Source organism: Aulonocara sp. 'chitande type north' Nkhata Bay, linkage group LG8 (genome assembly GCF_057382095.1).
Source record: "Aulonocara sp. 'chitande type north' Nkhata Bay isolate Kocher_YH1m ecotype deep benthic linkage group LG8, A_spYH_male_GT1.1, whole genome shotgun sequence".
NCBI lineage: Eukaryota > Metazoa > Chordata > Actinopteri > Cichliformes > Cichlidae > Aulonocara > Aulonocara sp. 'chitande type north' Nkhata Bay.
The window spans coordinates 8,226,182-8,248,295 of NC_141351.1; the positions used below are offsets into that span (position 1 = coordinate 8,226,182).

General features: G+C 40.0%; 1 protein-coding gene across 3 annotated transcripts in view; it reads right to left on the reverse strand.

Moving 5' to 3' along the window:
• Positions 1-22,114, reverse strand: part of mpp2b (MAGUK p55 scaffold protein 2b) — a 45,505-nt gene that overhangs the window by 16,901 nt on the left and 6,490 nt on the right. For 2 of the 3 annotated variants that reach the window (XM_086303171.1, XM_086303172.1), the window contains 2 exons: positions 14,127-14,206; positions 174-274 (listed from right to left, as the gene is read on the reverse strand). In XM_086303171.1, coding sequence (XP_086159297.1) covers positions 174-274; positions 14,127-14,157 — 132 coding nt within the window. In that variant the 5' untranslated portion in view covers positions 14,158-14,206. Of the gene's footprint in view, positions 1-173; positions 275-10,525; positions 11,390-14,126; positions 14,207-22,114 lie in introns of those variants that run through there. The other variant, XM_086303170.1, reaches the window with a different exon arrangement.

A 22,114-nucleotide genomic window follows, 5' to 3' on the forward strand; every position in this document is an offset into this window, starting at 1 on the left:
CGTCAGGGAGCGCCACTTGGCCATTAATTCTTATCACCTGTTCTGAGCTAAGAGTTTCATCACAAATCCACTGCCTCACAACTCCTCTGCAGCAGAGCCGCAGAACACATCCACGCCACACACACACATTTCACACACTTATTTATGTATTTATTTATTGAAGTCATTCTCACCACTGGGCTCTCCATGATGCCTTTGAGGAAGATGAGGTCCAGGTCATTGGCAGTTGTGGAACTTGTGCTGTCACTCAGTGTGTCCAGGGCCTGATGCATGGCTATACAAACATCAAAAAAAGGAAAAAGAGAGAAAACACACAAAAAAAAGAAAACAGAGTTTATCTCACTCTACTACTGTGCTACCTTCCACTGCTACCCATGGGAAACAGACTGAACAGCTCACCTCAAAGACAAAGGGAGCACATATACAGTAGCTCATACTTCATTCGCGAGTGAAAGAAGTCTGGAGGGAAAGTGAGCAGAAGGGAGGAGGGGAGGAGGGAAAGGAGGAGCAGCCTCACATCCTTTCCCAAGCAATTTCACCTCTGTCAGTCACTCTGCTCTTAAGTCTGTCACAAGTGGCAGTATCTTTCTCCCACAACTCCCGACTTCCTCCTTCCCTCTCTCCTACACATAAGTTCGCACACGCACACACACATTCACACACTAACTCGCTCCAGCTATACAACAACACAGCTGCTGAAGTTGCTCAGCGAATAAACATTTTTTTCCATCAGAACACTGTTTTACAACTTGGATAAGAATAGATTTTAATAAGCCATAACTCAGCGGTCTCGTTTTGAAATGAACTTTCTGGCTCGTGGAGAAGCTTCAGTGAGAAACATGAATGCATGAATGCTCCTCTCTCTCTGTGATGTAAACTCAGACTGCTAAACCCTAACCAATCAATCAGCAGCCGCAATGAGACATCAACAATTCGATGGCGGTCAGAGAAGGTTCAGTCTATCCTTAAAGCATTGCTTTCGACTTACACTCTGACTCCTACTGGGAAGCATTAATCACAGCAGACATGGCTGCCAGAAGAGTGGGTATTTTCGCTAACAGGGAACAGAAATGGTCTAAGTTGGTAAACAGACACTAAGGCCTTTGTGTCAACCCAACACCGGTTCTTAATGTTCGAGATACTGGCAGAGCAGTGTCCCTGCACATATCCAGCATGGCTGACTTCAAAGCTCTCACCACCTCAAAGGCTCATATTAAGATGTGACTGATCAAATAACAGGGCGGCTATTTCCTTTTGTGTTAAAAGTCTGTGTCCCAGTTTCCTGGAAAAGGTAGAAGACTGAGCGTGTTCTTACTCTGTTGAATTAAAAAACCAGAGCCCAACTAATACAGCATTTTTAAGACTGGTTATTTAAAAATTCAACTTATCAGTCACTATGTTTTTCTTCCAGACACATTTAACAGATCCCTAACATTTGTTATGTATGTGCTTACTAGGAGAATAGGACAATGCAACTTAAAAGAAATCTTGTTTTATTGTCACAATAAGTTGCGGATGATCTGCTAGCACCAGCTGGCAGTTGTGTTTATGGCATTTCAAATGCCTGTCATTAACAGGGAAGTTGCAGAGTGCCCTCTAGTGGACAAACAATGCCACATCAACAGTAATTACACGATTGAAGGGTGTTTCTTCACGTTTTTAATTTTTGTTTACTGGCTGTTATGAACGCAGATACTGATATATCTCCCATAGTTAACATCAGCTGATATAATAGCTCCACCAATCGAATGATCAGGCTAAAAATAAACAAACAAGTAAAATAATGAGAGAGCTAATACAGCTATCTAAAACGAGAGCTCATAAATTCTAAAGTAAATCGAATTTTGTTGTTAACAACAGCAGCAACAATGCAATTAATTGGCATAAAACGCATCGATTTATTCTTGTATAACTAACAGCCATACTTTTGTTAAATATATAATTTTACAATATATGCCACACCATATAACAGAACTCTGCAGACATTAACACCACATTAAATCTGTCCTAAAATAAAATTGATTTTTGATTTGATTTTCCACCTTCTGAGCTGTGAGAGCAAAAAGAGCTACAACACAAACACGTGTAATAAAAAATAAACCAACATAAAACAGTAAATACATTTATCAGTGAGCCAGGAAATATCACATAATAGAAAACTTCACATTTTTGTTGCCCCCCTGAAAGCCTGATAACAATGCATGCAGCTGCTCCATTGACATTACACAATAACAAGAGTCTTAAATAATTTTATTAACTTACTTAATGCTATTTAATTTTATTTTTAATGCTTCAATGCTTGGTTCTGGCTTCACTGCACACTTTTTATTGATCATTAACCATAAAAATTTAGGTGTCCTAGTTTCATTTTAGTGAAGTGAAGCTCAGCATGTTCGCTAATTCATTCAACTTAGTTCCATATTTTTCCAAATAAAACTGGCAAATGGCTTAACAGTGACAGATTTGAGATATTTAGAGAGTAGCCACAAACCTATTTTTGGTCTACTTCTGTTAAGTATTATTAAATGCACACTTGAAATACTAACAAACACATTGAGAGCAAGCTGTTCTTGTCTCTGCCTATAGCGAGAAATAAAAGGTAGAAAGGAAGAAAAGAAGACAACGGAAGACCACCTCAAAGATTACACAGTCCATCCGTCCTCTTGCCCAACAATTTCACAAGTAAATTAAATTAATAATTTCACAAGTCTTCCGCAGTGGAGTCTTTTTTCTCTTCCCTTTTTCCCTCTAACACCAGCTCTGCTCCAGCAGGAGAGTTGCCAAGTTTGCGTCTGGCAGAGAATATCACACCAGCAGGCCTGGTTTACAGGTCCTGCATAATTCTCTTTAATCATTGCAACTGTACGCAATTGTTGCTGTCACATCGGCCCTTTCCCCAATCTTAGTTCATCTCTGCTGCGCCCAGACACGTGTGAGGATTTTTATTTCTTTTAGTCACATGTTTCACTTCCATCTTTTTTATCATCTTTTCTAGCTCTCATCCAACTTGTCACTGGCTGTTTTAATACACTTACACATCAGCCACTCTAACCATCCTGATAAAACAGACAGCTGCTTTACCAAAGCGTGTCAAAGATTTTACACAAAGTCACAAAAATATCACAAACTGGAAATGGTTTTGACTCACATTTAGGCACAAAGGAACCATCAGAAAGTGTGAAAAGGGCCAACGTTTAATAATCACACTGCGGAGTATTACTGGAATACATCTATTATTCAGAGAAATTATTAAAAATCCAACTTGTCCTCTTTGGGTATCGTTGCCTTTCTTCTATGTCCAAGTTTATGCACATAATTCATGATGTATAACAAGCACTATAATGTAATAAGCACTGCTTCCCCTATTTTTCATGGTGTGCATCAAAGCAAATATCACAGAGACGTGTCCACAGAGATAAATTTCACCCACCCAGAAGAATCAGCCACCCACGTGGTGAAATCCATATTTTTTTAAATCACAGTGGCTTTTATGTTGTTTTTTCCTCTTTTCATTTTGTGTTCCTTTGTGTTTTATGTGATTTTCTTCACAGGTCTTCAAAAATCTCTCAGTGCTCCTCTTATATACAGAACACATGTTCAAAGTACGGCAATTTTTCTTGAATGAACTGCAAAATCTGCTTCTAGTTACAAATGTTTGACCCTAGTTTTTTTCTTTCCCCCTTCCTACAAGTGACATTAACAGTGTTCGCGTAATAAATTATAGTGCTATAACAATGTAGTGTAGTAGTGTTGTCACTGTAGTCACTGGGTAACAGCTTGATTGGTCTTTCCTCTGGTGCACGACCCAACAGGTCTACTGAAGCAACACGAGATCCAGCAGATCTATCACAATAAAGTCCTTGTTAATAAATGTTCACTGTAATGCTAAATGACCACAGGGCCTGGTAGGAGTTTGTTTTGTGTTAACAGTGTAGTGCTGTACTATTAACAGGGAAATGGGAGCACATCAATATGAGAAGTTGTACATATTAGGCTCAAACAGAAGGAATTATAAATTAAAGTCTTTAATAAAAGCCCCCTTCAAATAAAGGCCTTGATACTTTCTGCAGGTGAGGTAAATAAAAGCTCCAGCTACTTCTGTGGAAGAAACAAAAAAACCCACATAAATTAGACACTCAATCCGTCAATGAGTCCAAATTGCATTCACAACAGGCCTGACAGTCGTTTAGTCTGTACTCAGCTTAAGATAAAGTATTCATTGGCTTCTTTTTATACTGCAAGCTTCTCTTTCAAACAACTTCCTGTTTAGCATTCAGGTGGAATGTTTCATCTTGTACACCACCACTGTCACAGCAGTCCTGCCTTGCAAAAACCTGCCATAGAGCTGCAGCGTATTACTGAATGCATCTCTCTTCTGCTCACGACTCATTTCAGATTGAAGTTGCGTGTCGACATTTGTGTATTAATATGCTATGTGCCTTTTTTTTTTTTGTCCGTTCTGGGGGCCTTTACAGGTGAGAACTCAGGCGAAAGTTATTTTTCGCTTCGCTGAATCCAAATTGCCTCTACCACACACTGGAACTTGATACCATTACGGAGCTTTCATTTAGCAGGTGAGGGCTTAAAAGCACAAAGGGGGACTCAGGTGTGCCAACAGACTTAACCAGCTACAAGCACATTATGCCCTCTACTCAATCTACTCTTCCAGGGAAAAAAAGCTTCACGCTTGAGCAGATTTTCTCTTTGGAGCATTTCACTATTTTACATTTGCTGGATTTATGGATAAACTCCTGAAGAAGCAGAATATTATGAGAAAACCTGAACATTTTAAGGAAGTTAAAATGGAGTGATGGCTGATTTTTAATATAGGTTTAGATGAAAACCCAGTCTACAGTAGTTAGCAGCCAAAAAATTGAAAATTATAACATGCTGTGGTGGCTCCCTGCAACCGCCTCTCAACAAAGATTGCCAAGATACCGCTTGCCTGCCTCTGCTACAGCAGGGGACGTGTAATTAAAGGAAACTAAATTAAAGGTGCTTTTGTCTGTTAAAGCCTCATCCGAGCGCCTGCTCACCTCCAAGGAGAGTTACAATTAAACCCAATGTCACGGACGCAGCCAAACAATCTGGGCTGTTATTGTTTGCGTTTGGAGCACAGCAGGGTGCAAGGACCTCTCAGTGAAGGTTATTCTGTTGCTATGGAGCAGCAGGGAGAGGGTACACAGAGGGACTGCGGGAGGGTGGAAAAAAAAAAAAGGAAGGAAAATTTGTGGGAGATGCAGATGTGTTGTTGTTTCACTATGTGGAATCCTCACGGGGTATTACAGTACTCACAGAGGAGTACAGTGTGCAGCTGACTCTTTACTCCCAGTTGTTTCTAGCTGTAAAAACAGTCTGGTCTGCTTAATACGCCTGAGATACACAATGTGTTTTAGAATGCAGAGCCAGATGAATAAAAGTCAGTTAAAGGAGCTCTTTTGGCAACAGGTAATGAGCAAGCAAGTAGGTTATTTTTTTCTAGCAAATAGTAGATGTGATATTTAAGGCATCATCAGCAACTAATAATAATAATAATGGATTGCATCTATATAGCACTTTTCTGGAGACTCAAAACGCTTCCACATTCACACACTGGTGTGAGGCAAACCACAGTTGTAGCCACAGCTGCCCTGGGCTGCCATATCGTGCCATCAGCCCTTCAGGCCAACACCAGTAGGCGGTAGGGTGAAGTGTCTTGCTCAAGGACACAACGACGAGGACAGACAAAGCTGGGGTTCAAACCAGCAACCTTACAAGATACATAAGGATAAGGTTACAAGATGAGCTTCCCAACCCCCTGAACCACGGTCGCCCTAACCCTAGTCCTGTGTCTTTTTATAAGACTGATCACCTCTTAGACCCCTGACAGCCAAGAAAAGAAAACAAGCAACAATATTTTTAATAGAATAGAGTTAAGGGTAATGACTAAGACCTCACAGGGTTAATTCTACTTCAAAATATGGGCTTTTTTAATTTCAAATGTGGATTGAAATTCAGTATAGCTTTTAAAAGGACACTTAAAGTCCGTATTGGCAAATGCCTGGCAGTGACAAATCAGGGCACTTGCACTGGATGAGGTAAATGTTTAGGTTCTCAGTTTGCACAGCCAGTAACAACACCGGCTTTGTCCCGTGAAACACAGACAGATTCCTGAAGAAGCTCATTGATATTCTCATTGTCTCCTGGAAGAGCTGCTAGAAGTCGCTGCAAGTTGCTGGAAGTCACCTCTATAAAAAAGAAAATACTATTTGGCCTTGAAAGACATTATTAAATACTTTTATGTTGCTTTTAGATTTGATTCAGTTCCCAGCTCTCCAGCTAAATATAATTAACTATCAATCCCTCAGGTAGCAAAAGATAAATGTTTAAGACACTGGTGGAGAATGATATTGGATTGGAATATATTCCATGCGGTGTGTACGTGCTAGAACTGATGAATCGTTAAGGCCGAAGCATTCTATGAATTTATCCCAGTGCAATGGGATTCATGAATATTTCCAACATGACACAGTGTTGCAGCTTGAAGCCCTCTGAGTGCAATCAGTCTGATGAGATTCCTTCAGGAACAACAACACAGAGCGTACAAACTACAACTAAAGCAAACAGAATGAGCACACAGTTGGGGCACGCGCACTCAACTCTGAATTATTAAGTCAACATCCTCCTCGTGGAGTCTCACTGAAAAAGAAAACGGGTTCGTAATGAGGAGGTGTAATAATGTCGTCTGGAGCACGTGTGTGCACAACAATTGTGTAATTTACTTGCATGGTCAATCAGCATGGGTGCGTTTGTTTGTGTGCTACTTGTAGAGATTTGCCTGTAAATAATTAGATCTCCTCGTTAAAAACATAATAATAACTCCACTACATTAATGTGGCTGCACACATAATACACAGTTCTAAGTTTTGGACTTAAACATCACAATGTGAAATGAAGGTAGTGGGAAAATAATCAGCACCCACAGGTGTTGTCACTTCCTGCTGATAAGGCCTCTGCTCAGGATGAGATTAAGTGAAGCAGCTGAATTACATGAAGGAATTACATGAAGCATTAAATGTTTTATATAAATAATGCTGCAGGGACCGTGTGCCTGTGTGTGGGTTTTTGTGTGTTTTAACAAGTGTCAGAAATTCCAACTTGTGATTCTGACTCTGGTTTTTGCATGACAGAGTGGTTTAAAACAGGATGCAAACGCAGCACGCGTATGGTTAATATCTACTTTCCCCAGATTAAAAGAGCAGTGAGTCAGATCCAGTGCGTGCATGCCCACAAAACCTGGTCATGGAGTAGAGATTAAGTGATGCACAACAACAAAAAGGAGTGCCCTACAGAAACATAACTGTATAAAAATATAAGTGGATTGTTTCATCAATCTCAAATAAGTAGTTTTTTGTAAACTTCCCCATTCTGGTCACTTTTGGCAAAAACCTTTAACATCAGCTATCCCATCTCTACATCAGCTTCCTGTTTTTTCAGTGCCACTGTCTCCAAACCATACATCATAGCAGGTCTCACTACCAATTCGTAAACCTTACACACTGTCTGTTGCTTTGGATGGTTGCCCTCAACTATTTAAACTCATCCACCTTTATTACCTCTACTCCTTGCATCTTCAGCTTGCCATCAGCCTCATTCTCATTAACACACATGTATTCTGTCTTGCTTCAACTGACTTCTACTCCTCTTTTCTCCCATACGCCCTTCTACCTGTTTTCTACTTCCACTACAGATCACAGTGTTGTCTGCACCATCACTGGGACTCCTGCCTAACCTCATTGCTAAAAAATCTTAACTGTAATAGCTCCAATGAAAAAAAGCAGAAATGTCAGGGGTTATTTTACAGAGATATTTCACTAAATGATGTTCATTTTTTCAAGGCAATTGCTATGTTATGCATTGTTATCAGCTTGATAATGGCTGTATATTATCCTTGCTTGACTTAAAAAAAAATTGTAAGTGATCTAACAGCTATAACAGTGTAGGTAAAAGTCCTATAAAAGGCAATCCTTCCAGTGGAAGTAATCATGACCTTCTCTCTCTAGGTCCCAGATAGCCAATCAGCAGGATGAGGGACTTTTAAGCAGCCTCCCTATCACCATGGTGATGCTTGCTACAAGCTGGCATGCTATGGATGCAGGTCAGATCGCCTTATTAGCTGTATGAAGGTCACCAGTGGAGACAACACTTGTGATATTTGTTGACATTTTGCAATTGGACAGCAGCCCCTCCTCCACCCCCCATTACCACAGAAACTGTCAACAAAAAGATGATTTTGTGTTACGTCCCCCCCGTCCCGTTTGGTTCTTTTGCAATCAGAATTATTGTCTATATTTTATTTTATTTTCACTTGCTACACACGGGACAGACATGACTGGGGGAAAGAAAAGGGAGAAAGAAAGAGAGGTAGGGAGAGAAAAACAGCGGGGAAGAGGAACGGTGATAAAGGGCAAAAAACAAAAGCAAACGAAACAAACAGACAGAAAATACATACATCAATCACCTGGATCACCTGTTGAGAAAGAAAAAAGAGAAAACAAGCAAAAAAAAAAAAAAAAAAGAGCAATATAATAAACAACATCATCGTGATGACCTATGTGAATATAACAGTAAATACTAAATATTGAATATTATTGTGCAGCACGTAAGATCGACAGCGCACAGTGTGCTTTGAGGTAGCAGCCAAAAAGGGCGTCGTTTGTGTCTGTGAGCACCCGTGTGTACACCTGTGAGCGTGAGCGCGCTTGTATTCAAAAGGTTCCTTCGTGTAATGATCTGCTAGAGGGTGTGGGGAGCCATAGCCCCGTCCTCCAGGGCATGAAGCAGCAAATGGAGGAGATCCAGGCTCCAGACATCCAGAGACACTCAGAGCACAAGAGACCAACAGAGGGGCAACCGTGCCACTCTCCCGGAAAGAGCTGAGGAGAGTCCCAGATGAGGGGTCACTCAGCAGCCGCGGAGCAGAAGCCAGAGGGGGTTGCAGTGACGTGCCCGTGAGCTCTGCCGGCAGCCAGCTGTGCCAGAGTGACCGAGCCCCAGGGCCGAGGGCACCCCACTCAAAAGAGATGATTTTGTCTTACGTTCTCACTGTAACTAACCCTAATAACTTTATGAATGTATCTCGCTGTACGCAGGCAAGCAGTTTGAGTCAAACCGTACATCTGTTTTCTTTGGCAACAGTTAATGAAAGAGCAAACCGAGATCATCTGAGTGTGATACGGATGAAATAATTGCCAGTGTCACCACATTATCGAATACTCTCCGCCACAACCGTATTAAATTGTCCCTTTCTGTTGAAACCCGGCGATTATCTTTGACAGTGTAATCTTACCAACACACTGTACTCAATAATCCATCATCTGTGTTTGAACACTGCTTCATTAGACCGGTAGGCACGCAGAATATTCCTCCAATAGTGTGAGAGTTTGTGTACTGTTCTGCAGATGTGTGGAGTGTGTGTGTGTGTGGAGAAAGGGTGGAAGTGAAAGAGCCGGAGAGTTATCTGAAGGTTGTGAGTGTGACACTTCCAAGCGTGCTGTCTCTGATCAGAACACCGCTGCATATGAATGACCCCCCCCCCCCCCCCCCCCCCCCACACCCACTTACTCACCATGAATGTACAATGCACTGGAGGTCTCTCTCTTTATCCTCCTTCTCTGTGTCTCATTCACTGTGCACTGATAGACAGGATGCAAATGCATTGACTGAAAATATGATTCATTACGGCTGTCATCGCTGTCAAGCTACACACTGAAAAGCCGAGGATATCTTGCAAGACAGTATACTGTGTGACACAAATTAGACTTGGCAATGATGTAATGATGCTGCTAATTTAACATGACAGCATCAAATACTTGTTTCAGTTCTTATCCCCCTCACCTGATATCCACTGTTTAGCCAAGACAGGCAGCCCATGCATGGACCACAGGGACCCACGTGAATAGATACGAACACACACTCGCAACATATTATTATGTGGTATACAACTTTATCCAGTATTAATGAATTCCATGTATTATAAATGGGTTGTGTGGTACTTGTCACTCAATGCTGTGCTAGCAAACATTGTCTGGCCACTATCATCCAGTACAACAAATTAGCTTTTACACTGAGTTTTTTTTTTTTTCTTTTTTTATTGTGGCATCTAAACTGGTCTCTCTCAGTTTAAAGCTCCTCCTTTCACAATCTCTGTAAATTAAAAGAGAAAAGAAAAAAACGGACTCTGTGTTGAAATGATGTGTTCTAGTGAATAAATGTCTTTGCATTCTGCTGCCTGGGATTCGTCTAAATCGCATGCTGCCCTGGGTCCCATTCTGTCTCTGCTCATCGTCATCACAATCTGGAGACATGAAGCAGCACATCAGGAGCAGGTACAGTATGAATTCAAACACCAACTGGTCCTCAACCACCAACATTATAACACTGAATTGGTTGCTGATTACAGCCTAACTAGTAGCAGCACACACACCTGAACTGCTGTAAACAATCCCTATATTGCTTCGCGGCAGGCAAGTTCCTGTGTTCTTACCTTCTCCCTCCAGCTTGATATCCAGGCCCTCTAGGGAGTTGGCTGAGTCCCCCTCCTCCAGGGAGAGCCTTCCAAACAGGCTGCCAGCCATAGTGAAGAACACCTCACTACAGGACACACACACTCTCTCAGTAACACACCCAATACTGTATCAGAGGCAGTCTGAGAGATCTTCCTCTCCCTCTCTCTCCTTATCGCTCCCTGATTCCCTCCTCTTTCCGCCAAAATGACTCCTCGCTAACGGCACCTCGCCGCTCTTCCCCTCCCTCCCTCTCCACCTGCTCTTGACGTGAATGTGTATAAGCTATGCCTGGCCGAGCGTCTTCTCCTCAGCATGAATGAACGGAGACGAGGGAGGGCTGGGTGCATGTGGAAAGAAAGAAGGTGGGGGGACGCGAGAGGAGAAAGAGAGGAGGGAAGTGTGATGCTTTCCTTAAGAGGAGGGTAAAGAGGAGCCAGGAAATTTGCTTGTCTAGGTTTCCCCATGGGGGTCAAGTGGGGGGAGAGAGTAGCAGAGGGTTGGCTTGTAAGAAGGAGGTGTGGTCAAAGAGGTGGCGCTTAGGGAGCGCACTTGTGTATTTTGTTACTGCTTGCCATTACTATTATCAGAGGAACAATCACAGACTTGACTTTTTAAAATATAATACAAATGAAATTATCTAATTAGGAAATTTATATCTGAGCTACTTCGCTGACATAAATTTTAAAAAAAAAACAAAGTTTCAAATAAAACCTGACCCTTCTCTCACCCTTCTCCACGTCTGAACAAAATATATCCCTGCTGGAAATGCTGCTTTTTAAATGTAAAAAAAGACATAAATTGGTTTAGAGAAACAATCGACTGCGTGTTACTAAAAATGCCACTCATCCCAGTCTCAGCCTATTACACAAAAGACTCAACACACATTCTTGGTATAAATGCTTCTCTTTCTTTCTCTCTTCCTCTCCTTTTCTGGCAGCTGACTGCTGGAATTTACTATCATATATAACAAATAACTTTGAGGCTGTGGATTTGAGATTTGGCCCCACGTTAAAAAACACTGGAGTGACTTTCCCAGACATGTGGGGCTGGATGTAAAAATGATGTGTACGCACAAAAAAACACCTTTTCCCACACATATATCAGTATGTGCATGTGTGTGCATGTGTAAATGTGCAGGCATACCCACATTACTCCAAACAACACAACAATTTTTTTAAATTTACAAATACAATTTACCCATTAAAAACCTCACCGCAACTAATTTTGAGTACTAACTTTATTCTTAACATTTTTTTAAATTATTGATCATTTCTCATGAGCGGTGGCTGTGTATAACAGTCTGCTTCCCTTGTGTGAACTTCTATACACTTTTCCCCTCCTTTTTGTAGCCCAGCTGTTTCTTTTTCTTTTTTTTTAACTCTGTCACATTCTTTTTGTCTTTTTTCCTTCAGAAGTTTTTCTTCTATTTGTGATTCACATCACAAAATACACATTTTCTTTTACTCCACCACTCTGGTGAAGTGTCTTAAATACAGTTTTATTTACAAATATAAATATACCTTTTTTAGTTATATGCATGTATTTTTCTCCTTTTCACGAGTTTCTATCTTCAGCGATGAGTGAAAAGGAAATACATGGAGACATGGCTATGTGGCAGTTTACTGTTTAATGCAAAAACATTTTCTCGTTTAAACAAGAAAACATACTTTGACTGATGTCAGAATATTACAGATTTACTTTCATATAAATGGAACAATTTTAAACACGTGATGCCAAATTTGCCTTGCAGTCCAGCACTTCTCTGTGGAAGCATTTGCACAGGATACAATGCCTACTTTTGTTATGTTAATCACAAACAGTCACAAATTACTATTCTGGATTCAGCTTGATAACTATAGACAGCTTCAGAGCTGGATAGAAAAGCAACAGTAACTCAAATAACCACTTGTTACAACCAAGGTACGCAGAAGAGCATCTCTGAACCTTAAAGCAGATGGGCTACAGAAGACCACTCCAGGTACTACTATTCTCAGATAAGACAAAAGGAAGCTACAATTCACAAGGGCAACATCTGGATGATAAGGTTGAAATTTGACGTAAACAACATAAAAGCATGAATCCATCCTGCTTTGTATCAGTGATTCTGCCTGGTCCAGCTGGTGTAATAGTGTGGAGGACATTTTCCAGCACATTCTGAGCCACTTAGTACCAGTTGAGCATTGGTTTTAGGCCACACCCTACCTGACTATTGTTGCTGACCATTTCCACTTCCAGTGGGATCATGCATTACTTTACTCTGCTCAAATCAAGCACTTTTGGGATGTGGTTTGATGGTAGGTGACAAATCTGCAGTGATGCTGTGTGATGCTATCATAACCCAAAGTCTCTGAGAAATGTGTTCAACACTGCGTTGACTCTATGCCATGAAGATTTAAGGCGGTTCTGGAGGCAAAAGGGGGTCTAACCCAGTAAAAGACAGGTGTATCTAATGGATGATGTCACCAAAATCAATAATTAGGGTAAAATTCAAATCTCAAAATTCTGAAAGCGCCATGATATTTCCTTGTCCATGGTAGTGCAGCTGCGGTAGCTCTGCTCTGACAAGCCATGATGATTGCTGCGCAAAAGACAATACGCGAACCATTCTGTGGTCTTTTTCCTACCAAAGGAGGAAACACTCTCAATTCACCAAAGCAAAGATCCAGATCTGTTCAAAAAAACTAAAGCTCAGCAACTGTCACAGTAACAATAGCTAAAGTGTTATCCTTAAGTTCTACTGAAATATGCATTAACATTTCATTTCATGCAGCTGGCACTCGTATTGTAAATCAACTTTACTTCAGGCTAAAATGTTAGCAATGGCTAACATTGTATGCTAATAAAAACATAACATAATTGTAACATTAGTTGCTTAATCTGCAACCATCGTAAGATTTCATCAGTCAACCAAGTATAATGTTAACATTTTAAATAAATGATCTGCCACCCTGTCACGTTTTAATACAACCTTTTAATAAAGGACTTTAAAATGGTCAACCCATGTACTTAAACATTATGTGTTATTAAATTGGATATTGAGAATCATGTGGTTATACAGGTATTGGTTTCTGATATCGTGACATTCCTAGTAACTAATAAAGTGTCCAATGAATGACTGTATTGTATTGTAGCAGCCACCGACTAACTACAGATCTACAGAGTTCAAAAAAGCTGACCAGAAAAAAAGCTAACTGCCAAAGTAAGTAAGACCCTTACACGACACTTGGAGGTTAATCTCTTCCACGTCCTGCTATTTCAGTGACAATCTTTAATAAAAAAAAGTCACTTTATGTGTCAAATGTGTGTTCATCTGAAAACTTGCACAGTTATGTATACACCGATGTATACTACTCAGCTCTCATGCATTTGGCAAATCCTTTAAAGCATGACTGATCTAGAACTGGCGTTTTACCGCTCGGTTAGCCAGCTCATTAAGTCACATTAGTACTCTGGAGATGAGATACAAGTACTGACTGAAAGAATAATCACTAACCAATCTCTTCCTCTCAATATCTCACTCACTCACTCACACACGCACGCAAGCATGCGCAATCTTCACAGCGAGACCGAGACACTTACCCGAGTCAGAGCTGGATGTGGCCACGGGCATTTTAGAAACTGGTTCTTCTGAGTATCCTCCACAAGACTTGTTAGGTCAACTGCAATAAAAAAAGAGAGTGCAAAACGAGAAGGTAGATGCATTAAAAAACGAAAACCTTTATCTATCCCACTGCTGGGTTAGAATTAGGAATGAAATAAGCGACGGAGGGTAAAGTTGTGTTGTTAGGTTGAAGCTCAACACTGAGTGATCGGGAGAAGACTTAGTGTACAAATCCCTTTCTGGCACAAGCGCAGTCAATGGACTAAACATTCACACTAACAAGCTCCCACACAGGGTAATTGGTATTTAACTTTATTAAGACCTAAAAACAGAACAGCTAGTTGCCCTGGTAACATCTAAACAATTTTAGCCATTGTATCTGTTGGGAATACCATTAGCAACAGTTGGAAAGACTTTGTAAGTGGGTTCAGCAAGGCCAGTTATCACTAGCTTAGTGAGGATCTCTGCTGACTCTAATTGATCCATTTATCGTCATGAAAACGTAACAAGCGTCGCAGGCAGAAGACTGCAGGATTAACGATCTATTGTTCTGGGATCTAAAATTGGCTCCTCAAGTCATGGAGAATTTGTGAAAATACAAACAGTGAAAAGTAAATAAATGACATGGCGAATGAGGGGGAACATAAACTCAGCAGAACAATGAATGGGAATCGTGTCTATAGAGAAACTGAAAATGTAAGCGGAGGAGAAAAGGCAGGAGGAAACTAAAACGTATGCAAGGGAGTTAAAGAGAGAGGGAACAATGGTGAGGAAGAAGAGAGCGTTGCTGATAGGAGACAGGCAGCACTATTCAAGGATGCTAATTCCTGGTTGTCATGACAATAGCTATCCTTAGTGGAATAAATGCTGTAGTGGTCAAAAGCGAGCAATGTCACCGCAGGGTAAATGTCTGTGTCTGGCAACATAAAAATCCCATGTTAGCCTTATTGTCACGTGGATGGGATGATGCTTATTTTCAAAAAAATGCTACATTATGAATGTTTTCTGTCAGGGTTACAAAAAAATAAAAATAAATTCAAGCAGCAGCTTCCAGGAAGTTTTCAGCTCTCTGATAGGCTTCACCCAAACTAACTCAAATGACCAAACTGGACCTCTGAACTGGGTTTGGGGTTTGGTGCCTTTTGGATCTGTGTACATCACTGACTGCACTAACAGTCAGTCTGAGAAGTCTGCAGTCTCTATTTTATTTGTAATCAGTATCTGAATCTGTGAGATGCATCCATAAGGTCCTTGGAGCAATGCCATCTAAATCTAATCAGTTCTGGTACCAAAGACCCAAGACAGTGTGGCCATAATGCTGATGCTGAGGTAGTAATGTCACAGTGGCTACGTCTACCTTTTTGTGTGTGTGCATAAATAAATACCAGAATAATACCAGATCAGTCTACTAAAATCAGACCCATACTCAAAGAGGAGTTGCGATTCCTGTCAACTATGGATGGACGAACAGACGGATGTTGGATGCCTCGCTCATTTGTCCTTCAGCTGGATGAGCTAAAAACTTTTATCTTTTACCACTACTGAGCAAATGATATTTTTTAACTTCCCCTTAGGTTGAAATTTCCAATAACAAAGATACTCAGAGCAGTTTCTTGTAGCCCATCAGTTGTCAGTGAGCACAAACATAAAGATGTCTTTAAGCCCAGCGGTATCTAATCTTACTCATTTCATTCTCTGCACTGAGATCAAAATATTCCCAAATCATATTTGCTCAGATATCGTCTGCAGTTTTGTGCCTCAGCATTTTATCAACATATCCCAGGGCACAGATTGAAAATTCAGCTTATTAACTATTAATGTGACCCCACTGTGCTTTTTGGCCTACTTCGAAGGCATACGCTGCAATAAAAACTATGATCTACCAAAATATAGGGAGCTTGGGATTACTGTGTTACCACCACACCTACCTCTTCCATCTGAATAAGTGTCAGAGTGATTTGTTTGGATATACTAATGATACCAAACTGCTGAATATCATTATGCTTTTATTAGTTCGACTGGTTCCACTGGGCCGCGTGTTTTGATTCTGTCTGTGGTCTTTGGCCATATATACTTGCCTTATGTAATGAATCTACTTCTCTTTGTCCCCAGACATGCCATATCATATCACATCTGGAATAATAAAACCCAACTGAATGTAACTGGCCTTTAGAGAAAAGCTTTTGCAGTTTTTATTTTTTTGCGGTTAGTAATTGTTCCTGGGTGTATTTTAACTTAATTCTAACGTGTAATGATACCAGAAGTGTCCAAAACTGTATATTTGAAAGTAATTTACATAATAATGAACCACAGATGGAAAATATTCTCATTAGATTGCTTGACTGCACGGACAAAGGTCTTGTCTCATTCCTCTTTGTGGATTGAATATAACTGGAGGGCAGTATTTGATCTGAGGAGCAGTACACAAGGGCTGGATGAAAAAAAGGATCTTCAATAATCGTCACAGAGTACAAAAAATAATTTTTTCGTATGACATCAATTTTATCTGAATATACCAATTCATTTAGCAGTCTGCTCAATTACTTAGCAATTATGTTAAGTTTTGTGTTTTTTCATATTAAACCACAATTTTGTGGTTTAATATGAAAAGAAGACAATAAAAAGCCTTATTCTGAAATACTTTCAAATTAACCACTGAAAGACGTAGCTTGATAATCTATTTCAAATCTGACATTATTCCTCCCTTTTATAGTTTTTATATCGCTATATAACCCTTCTTCAAGTAGTATCACAAATTTAAACCTACAAATCAATCTCATCACAAAGTTATTACATTTTGTATTTAAAGTATTAAGCTATTTTTATTGACTCGGTGAGAAACAAATCTATTCTTTTGCTCACTAAAAGGACTGTTCTCTGGATTTGTGATTCATATGAATATTGTTGATGACAGTATTAAGGAAGAAGCTCCAATGTATCATATCTATTCTGTGATTGGATGATTTCATAGCTGCAGATTTAGCACACAGCTGAATCTCCCTCTAAAAACCTTAGTGCAGCGTTTGATACTGTTGACCATAATATCCTATTAGAGCGATTAGAACATGCTGTAGGTATTACAGGTACTGTGCTGCAGTGGTTTGTATCATATCTGTCTAATAGACTCCAATTTGTACATGTAAATGGAGAGTCCTCTTCACACACTGAGGTTAATTATGGAGTTACACAGGGTTCGGTGCTAGGACCAATTCTGTTTACACTATACATGCTTCCCCTAGGCAGTATCATTAGAAGGCATAGTGAGTATGCTATGTACCTTCCTTGGACCACTGCAGACCAGAAACACCCCACAAGAGCTGCAGTTTTGGAGATGGTCTGACCCAGACGCCTAGCCATCACAATTTGGCGCTTTTCAAACTCGTTAAATTCGTCACTGTTTTCCTGTTTCTAACACATCAACTTCGAGGACAAAATTTTCACTTTCTAACATACCGACCCGCTAAAAGGTTCCATGATGAAAAGTTAATCAGTGTTATTAACTGTTTGTGGTCAGAATGTTATGCTTAATCTGTGTTACCTTGTGTTACCTCTTTATCAGACCCTCTTTTGTCTTGCCATCACAAAAAAAGTTACAAACTTTAAGATCTGCCCTACTTAGACCTGCAAGTAGTGATACTAAAGAATCAAGAGGAAGGTGGATCCCCTCACTCATACCTCTTAAACCCTGAGGAACACAATTGAAAAGAATCATTTTGAAAAGTGAAAAAATATAAAAAATATATTAAGTCAGCACTAAACAAGTATAATGCCTGCCCGATAATTGTCCCAATAATAACTGATATAACTCAAATCCACAAATTCCCTTCACTATAACTGTAAACATTGTTTAACCTTAAATTAAAGGTTAAACAATGGAACCCCGACTTATGAATACCCCATTTAACGAAAAACTCAAGTTACGAAGGCACTTAACGGCAATATTTCTGCCCGAGTTACAACAAAATGCCTGTGTAACAAAATCCGCTGGCTCTGATTGGCTGAGCCCAGAATGCCCACAATGCCCACAATGCCTTCCGAATCATGTGACAACCCCTTGGCTTTCGTATTTGCACTTCGCTGTTCCACTTGAACGACGTATTGTTGTTGCAGTTAGCAATTAGCCTATAGTCTATCGTTCACTCAAAAGGCGCGATGGGTGCTTCGACTTACGAAATCTTTGACTCTCGGGAACGAATTAATTTCGTAAGTCGGGGTTCCACTGTTCTAGCTTATTTCTCTTCTGAATAATTCATTCATTTCCACCTCATTAGAAGTTTTGAATTTTTTATTTTTACTTAGTTTTCTGCTGAGTTCTGCTGTCAGTTAGGTTTAAATACACCCCCTTTACAATGTCAAACACAGGTTAGAAATCTCAATATTTTCAGCTACTGGGGTCCCAATATTCACACAACCGAAAGTTAACATCACTACCAGAAGCTTTACACTGTCCTTTCTAATGGCATTTAACTGAAAAGCCTGTGTCCACCAATTAATTATTAAATTGAAATATGGTTGAGAGTCCCTCTCTGTTATCGACTAAAATGTGACATTTGGGGGTGAGATATTAATTAACCAGCCTGTGTATCCTGTTTCGTTTACTGGGATTTGTAATTGATCATTTTTTCCCCTGAATCTTTTATTTAGATGGTTAAATTTCCCTTTTTTTTCTCACTTGTTTTTTAATTTTTGTAATTTTTTTTATACTTTGCACTTCTGATGGGAACACCTACAGGCCGTGTTTCTAAAAGTGTAACAGTAAAACACATTCTTAGATGCTAAAGAACTCATGGCTTTTGCAAAACTCTGATCCGAGTGGATCAGGTCCTTAATACCACATACCAAGCCCCCCAAGCTTATCCGAGGCATCCCATGTTTGCACTGAGAAATGACGGCACTTGTTAAAAGTATGCAAAGACCACACAGCAGCTAAGAAGTCAAAGCCGACTGCAGCAGACCTTGGCCATGCAAGATACCAACACACCAGGAGGGTTGGAAGGACAGGATGCCGGGAAGAGAACCGAACCCTTTGAGCTTTTTACTGTGCTATTCTGCCTTTTGTAATATTAATAGGGTAAATTAGTCGAGAGTCAATGATGGTGCGGTCATAACCAGCCAAGGCATTTTCTTGGTAATTGGTGCCATTTTCAGAGAGAATAGCCTGTTACATGTAACCAGTAATCAAGCTCTACAATCAAGGATAAAATAGGTATTTCTCAAAAATAACATTAAGGGTGAAGTTGTTCAAAATTAGCATTTCTCGCTAACTGCCTTTCTACTACAAGCTACAAGAGACCCTGCATGCAGCTTGTGGGTCAGTGTGTCTCCACTGTAATACTGTATCGCAGCATCTAAACTATCTCTGCTCTCTGAGTGGTTTTTCCCGCTGGGTCCGCATTAGTCAGCTCACACACACACGCTCATGCAGATCTCCATCTTGCTCACTGTATTGCAGGAAGAGAGCAGCTGTCATGACATCACATTTGCCGGCCTGCTATCATCTCTACATCAACTGTCAGTTCACCAAAACAAGAGGCCAGCAGCAGGTTTGGTTCTTGTGGTCGACGTACACAAAAAATTATATTCATTTTAATATAGCTTACTCAACATTTCCAGTGGAACAACATTATTCTGGAGATTGCTGCAACACAGAATAAAAAGGGCAAAGGTCAGTTAAAAATATCCCTAGAGTTGAAGGGAATTCTTAATTCTGCATTCAGGGAATTCTTTGTTGCGCAGACTGTAAGCCTACACTTGTGTGAACCCAATGCACTGTGATAAATTTATTATTAACTCCATTTCCTTTAAGGTAGTGCTTGCAGATATATGGCATACAACTGCAAAGAAAGCCTGCGTCCAATTTTCCTGAAATTGCACGCTCCAGGACACTTTGGCCTGGAGCAATGACACAAGCAGCGGCTCAGGTGTTTGTACGCCAAGTGTAAAACGCCTTGAGGTGTTCTCACAGTGAGGCTGCATTAAAGCCTGCACACATGCTCGCACATACAGATACACATGCGAGCACACAAGCACCAGCAACCAAACAAGTCTTAATCCACACATGCAGGCTGGCGTCACGCCTAAAAATAACCCTGTGCTCCCACAGGTTCAGCTCCTCTCATTACTTTACAAGGGAAAACTGTCGTATCCAAGACAACCGTGAGCAGCTCTTTTTCTGTTCCCCGGTGCTTTGCCATGGCAACAAGGGAAAATGCGTAAAATAATAATAAGTTGGAGCTAAAATTGGGTCTATTACAGTGTTTGAGCTACACTTCAACTCAGCTTTGCTCTTTGTCTGTGGAAATGATTTCAGATTAGCTTTATATTTCAAAAGTATTCACACAACAGCCTGGAAATACATTTTGACAGATCTCACCAGCCAAAATTAAGCTTGTAAAGGACACATGACACCAAAACAAACCACAAATAAATCTATGGGACAATTACATAACAGCCATTACTACAAAGAGCCAGCCAAACAAAGAAACATACTGTTTGAGTCAATCATGTTGTCGCACTCACACATGCATGCAGCTGGGCTTCACAACAGTCAGTTGTTTAGTGACAGAAGATATCTATGTTTCTTGTTGCTGTTGTAAAGATGCAGGTTAATGGATTCGAATGAGAAATGCACCGATCAACCGGCCAGGGACTGGATCGGTCAGTTTTCCCAGACAGGCGGGCAGCCAGTCGGCTTCCTATAATTACAATTAAAAGTCTGTTTCATGTCTACACAACACGTGCGCATGCAGCACACGGAAATCACGGCATGCATACTCGCACCCACACGCTAAAATGTCACTAGCATGATAGAGCCTCACCGTGACACAAACTTGACCAAAGTAAACTGTGGGGGGACCTGAAATACAGAAACCTAATGAGACAAGCTTTTGCACAACTGAACATGGTCATTTTAAAGACATGAACAAAGAAGTGGCTAAAGCTAGCCAAGAGCCTCGGTATGAGCAAAGGATCAAAATAATTATGAGTGAAAAAGAGAAAAGTATTGGTGACATGTTATCTAATGAAGTTATAAGCATACTGAAAAATAATGTATGTACCCGACAGCTGTTTTGTTATATAAATCAGTTGGACCTGCTTTTGTTTGATAGGGTAAAATATGTCAGGTAAAGGTGGGCGTACAGCAGCTTATATTTATTTAGTTATTGGTATCTTTTTTCATTAGCAGAGCGCTTTTTTCCAGTTGTTTAAGCAAGAGAAGTTCCTGTAACCTACAGCAGTTTAAGAAGATTGTTAAGTTTAATCATTTCTTTAATTTCTTTTCTTTTCTTTTGGGGGGGGGGTTGCCTATCCGGTCAGTTATAGCTCTTACAAAGAAAAATGAAATTGGCAGAAATTGCTATTGGCAGGTCATGTGTACAAAATAAATAAATAAATAAATAAACATCAGAAGCTGGAATCAGCCAAGAAAACGACAGTTGTTACATCTCTAATTGAAACATTCTAGGAGGGGAGCAATGTAAAAAAAAAAAAGTGTTAATTAGACCCAGTGCTACCTCTGCTTGCTTTGTATACAGAAAGACAACGGTAATTAAAAACTGGACATCATTGAAAATTGTCTTTTAAATGCAAAAAGCTAATAACATTGTGCTGGGGATAAAATATTATCAGCCATGTTTCACAAAACACAAATTATACTTGACCTTCTAACAGGAAGAATGACATTTATACTGAAAGAAAAAACAAATACATTTGTAAAAGTCTGGAGATATTTCTTTAAACTTTGTAAAATATGTAGTCAATCGGGACAATTGAATGTCATACCTTAGCAGCATTATATCTTTCGAATAGACATCTCAATTCAAGGATATGTAGTACCATGTGTCATAAAAGAGAAGGAGCTTTTGGTTATCTTTGGGGCTTTTTAGTTTAGATTTTACTATTGATCTGTTCAAAAAACAACTAAAAAGTAGACTGTAAAAAACTTTAGGTGGCTGTACTGTTATTT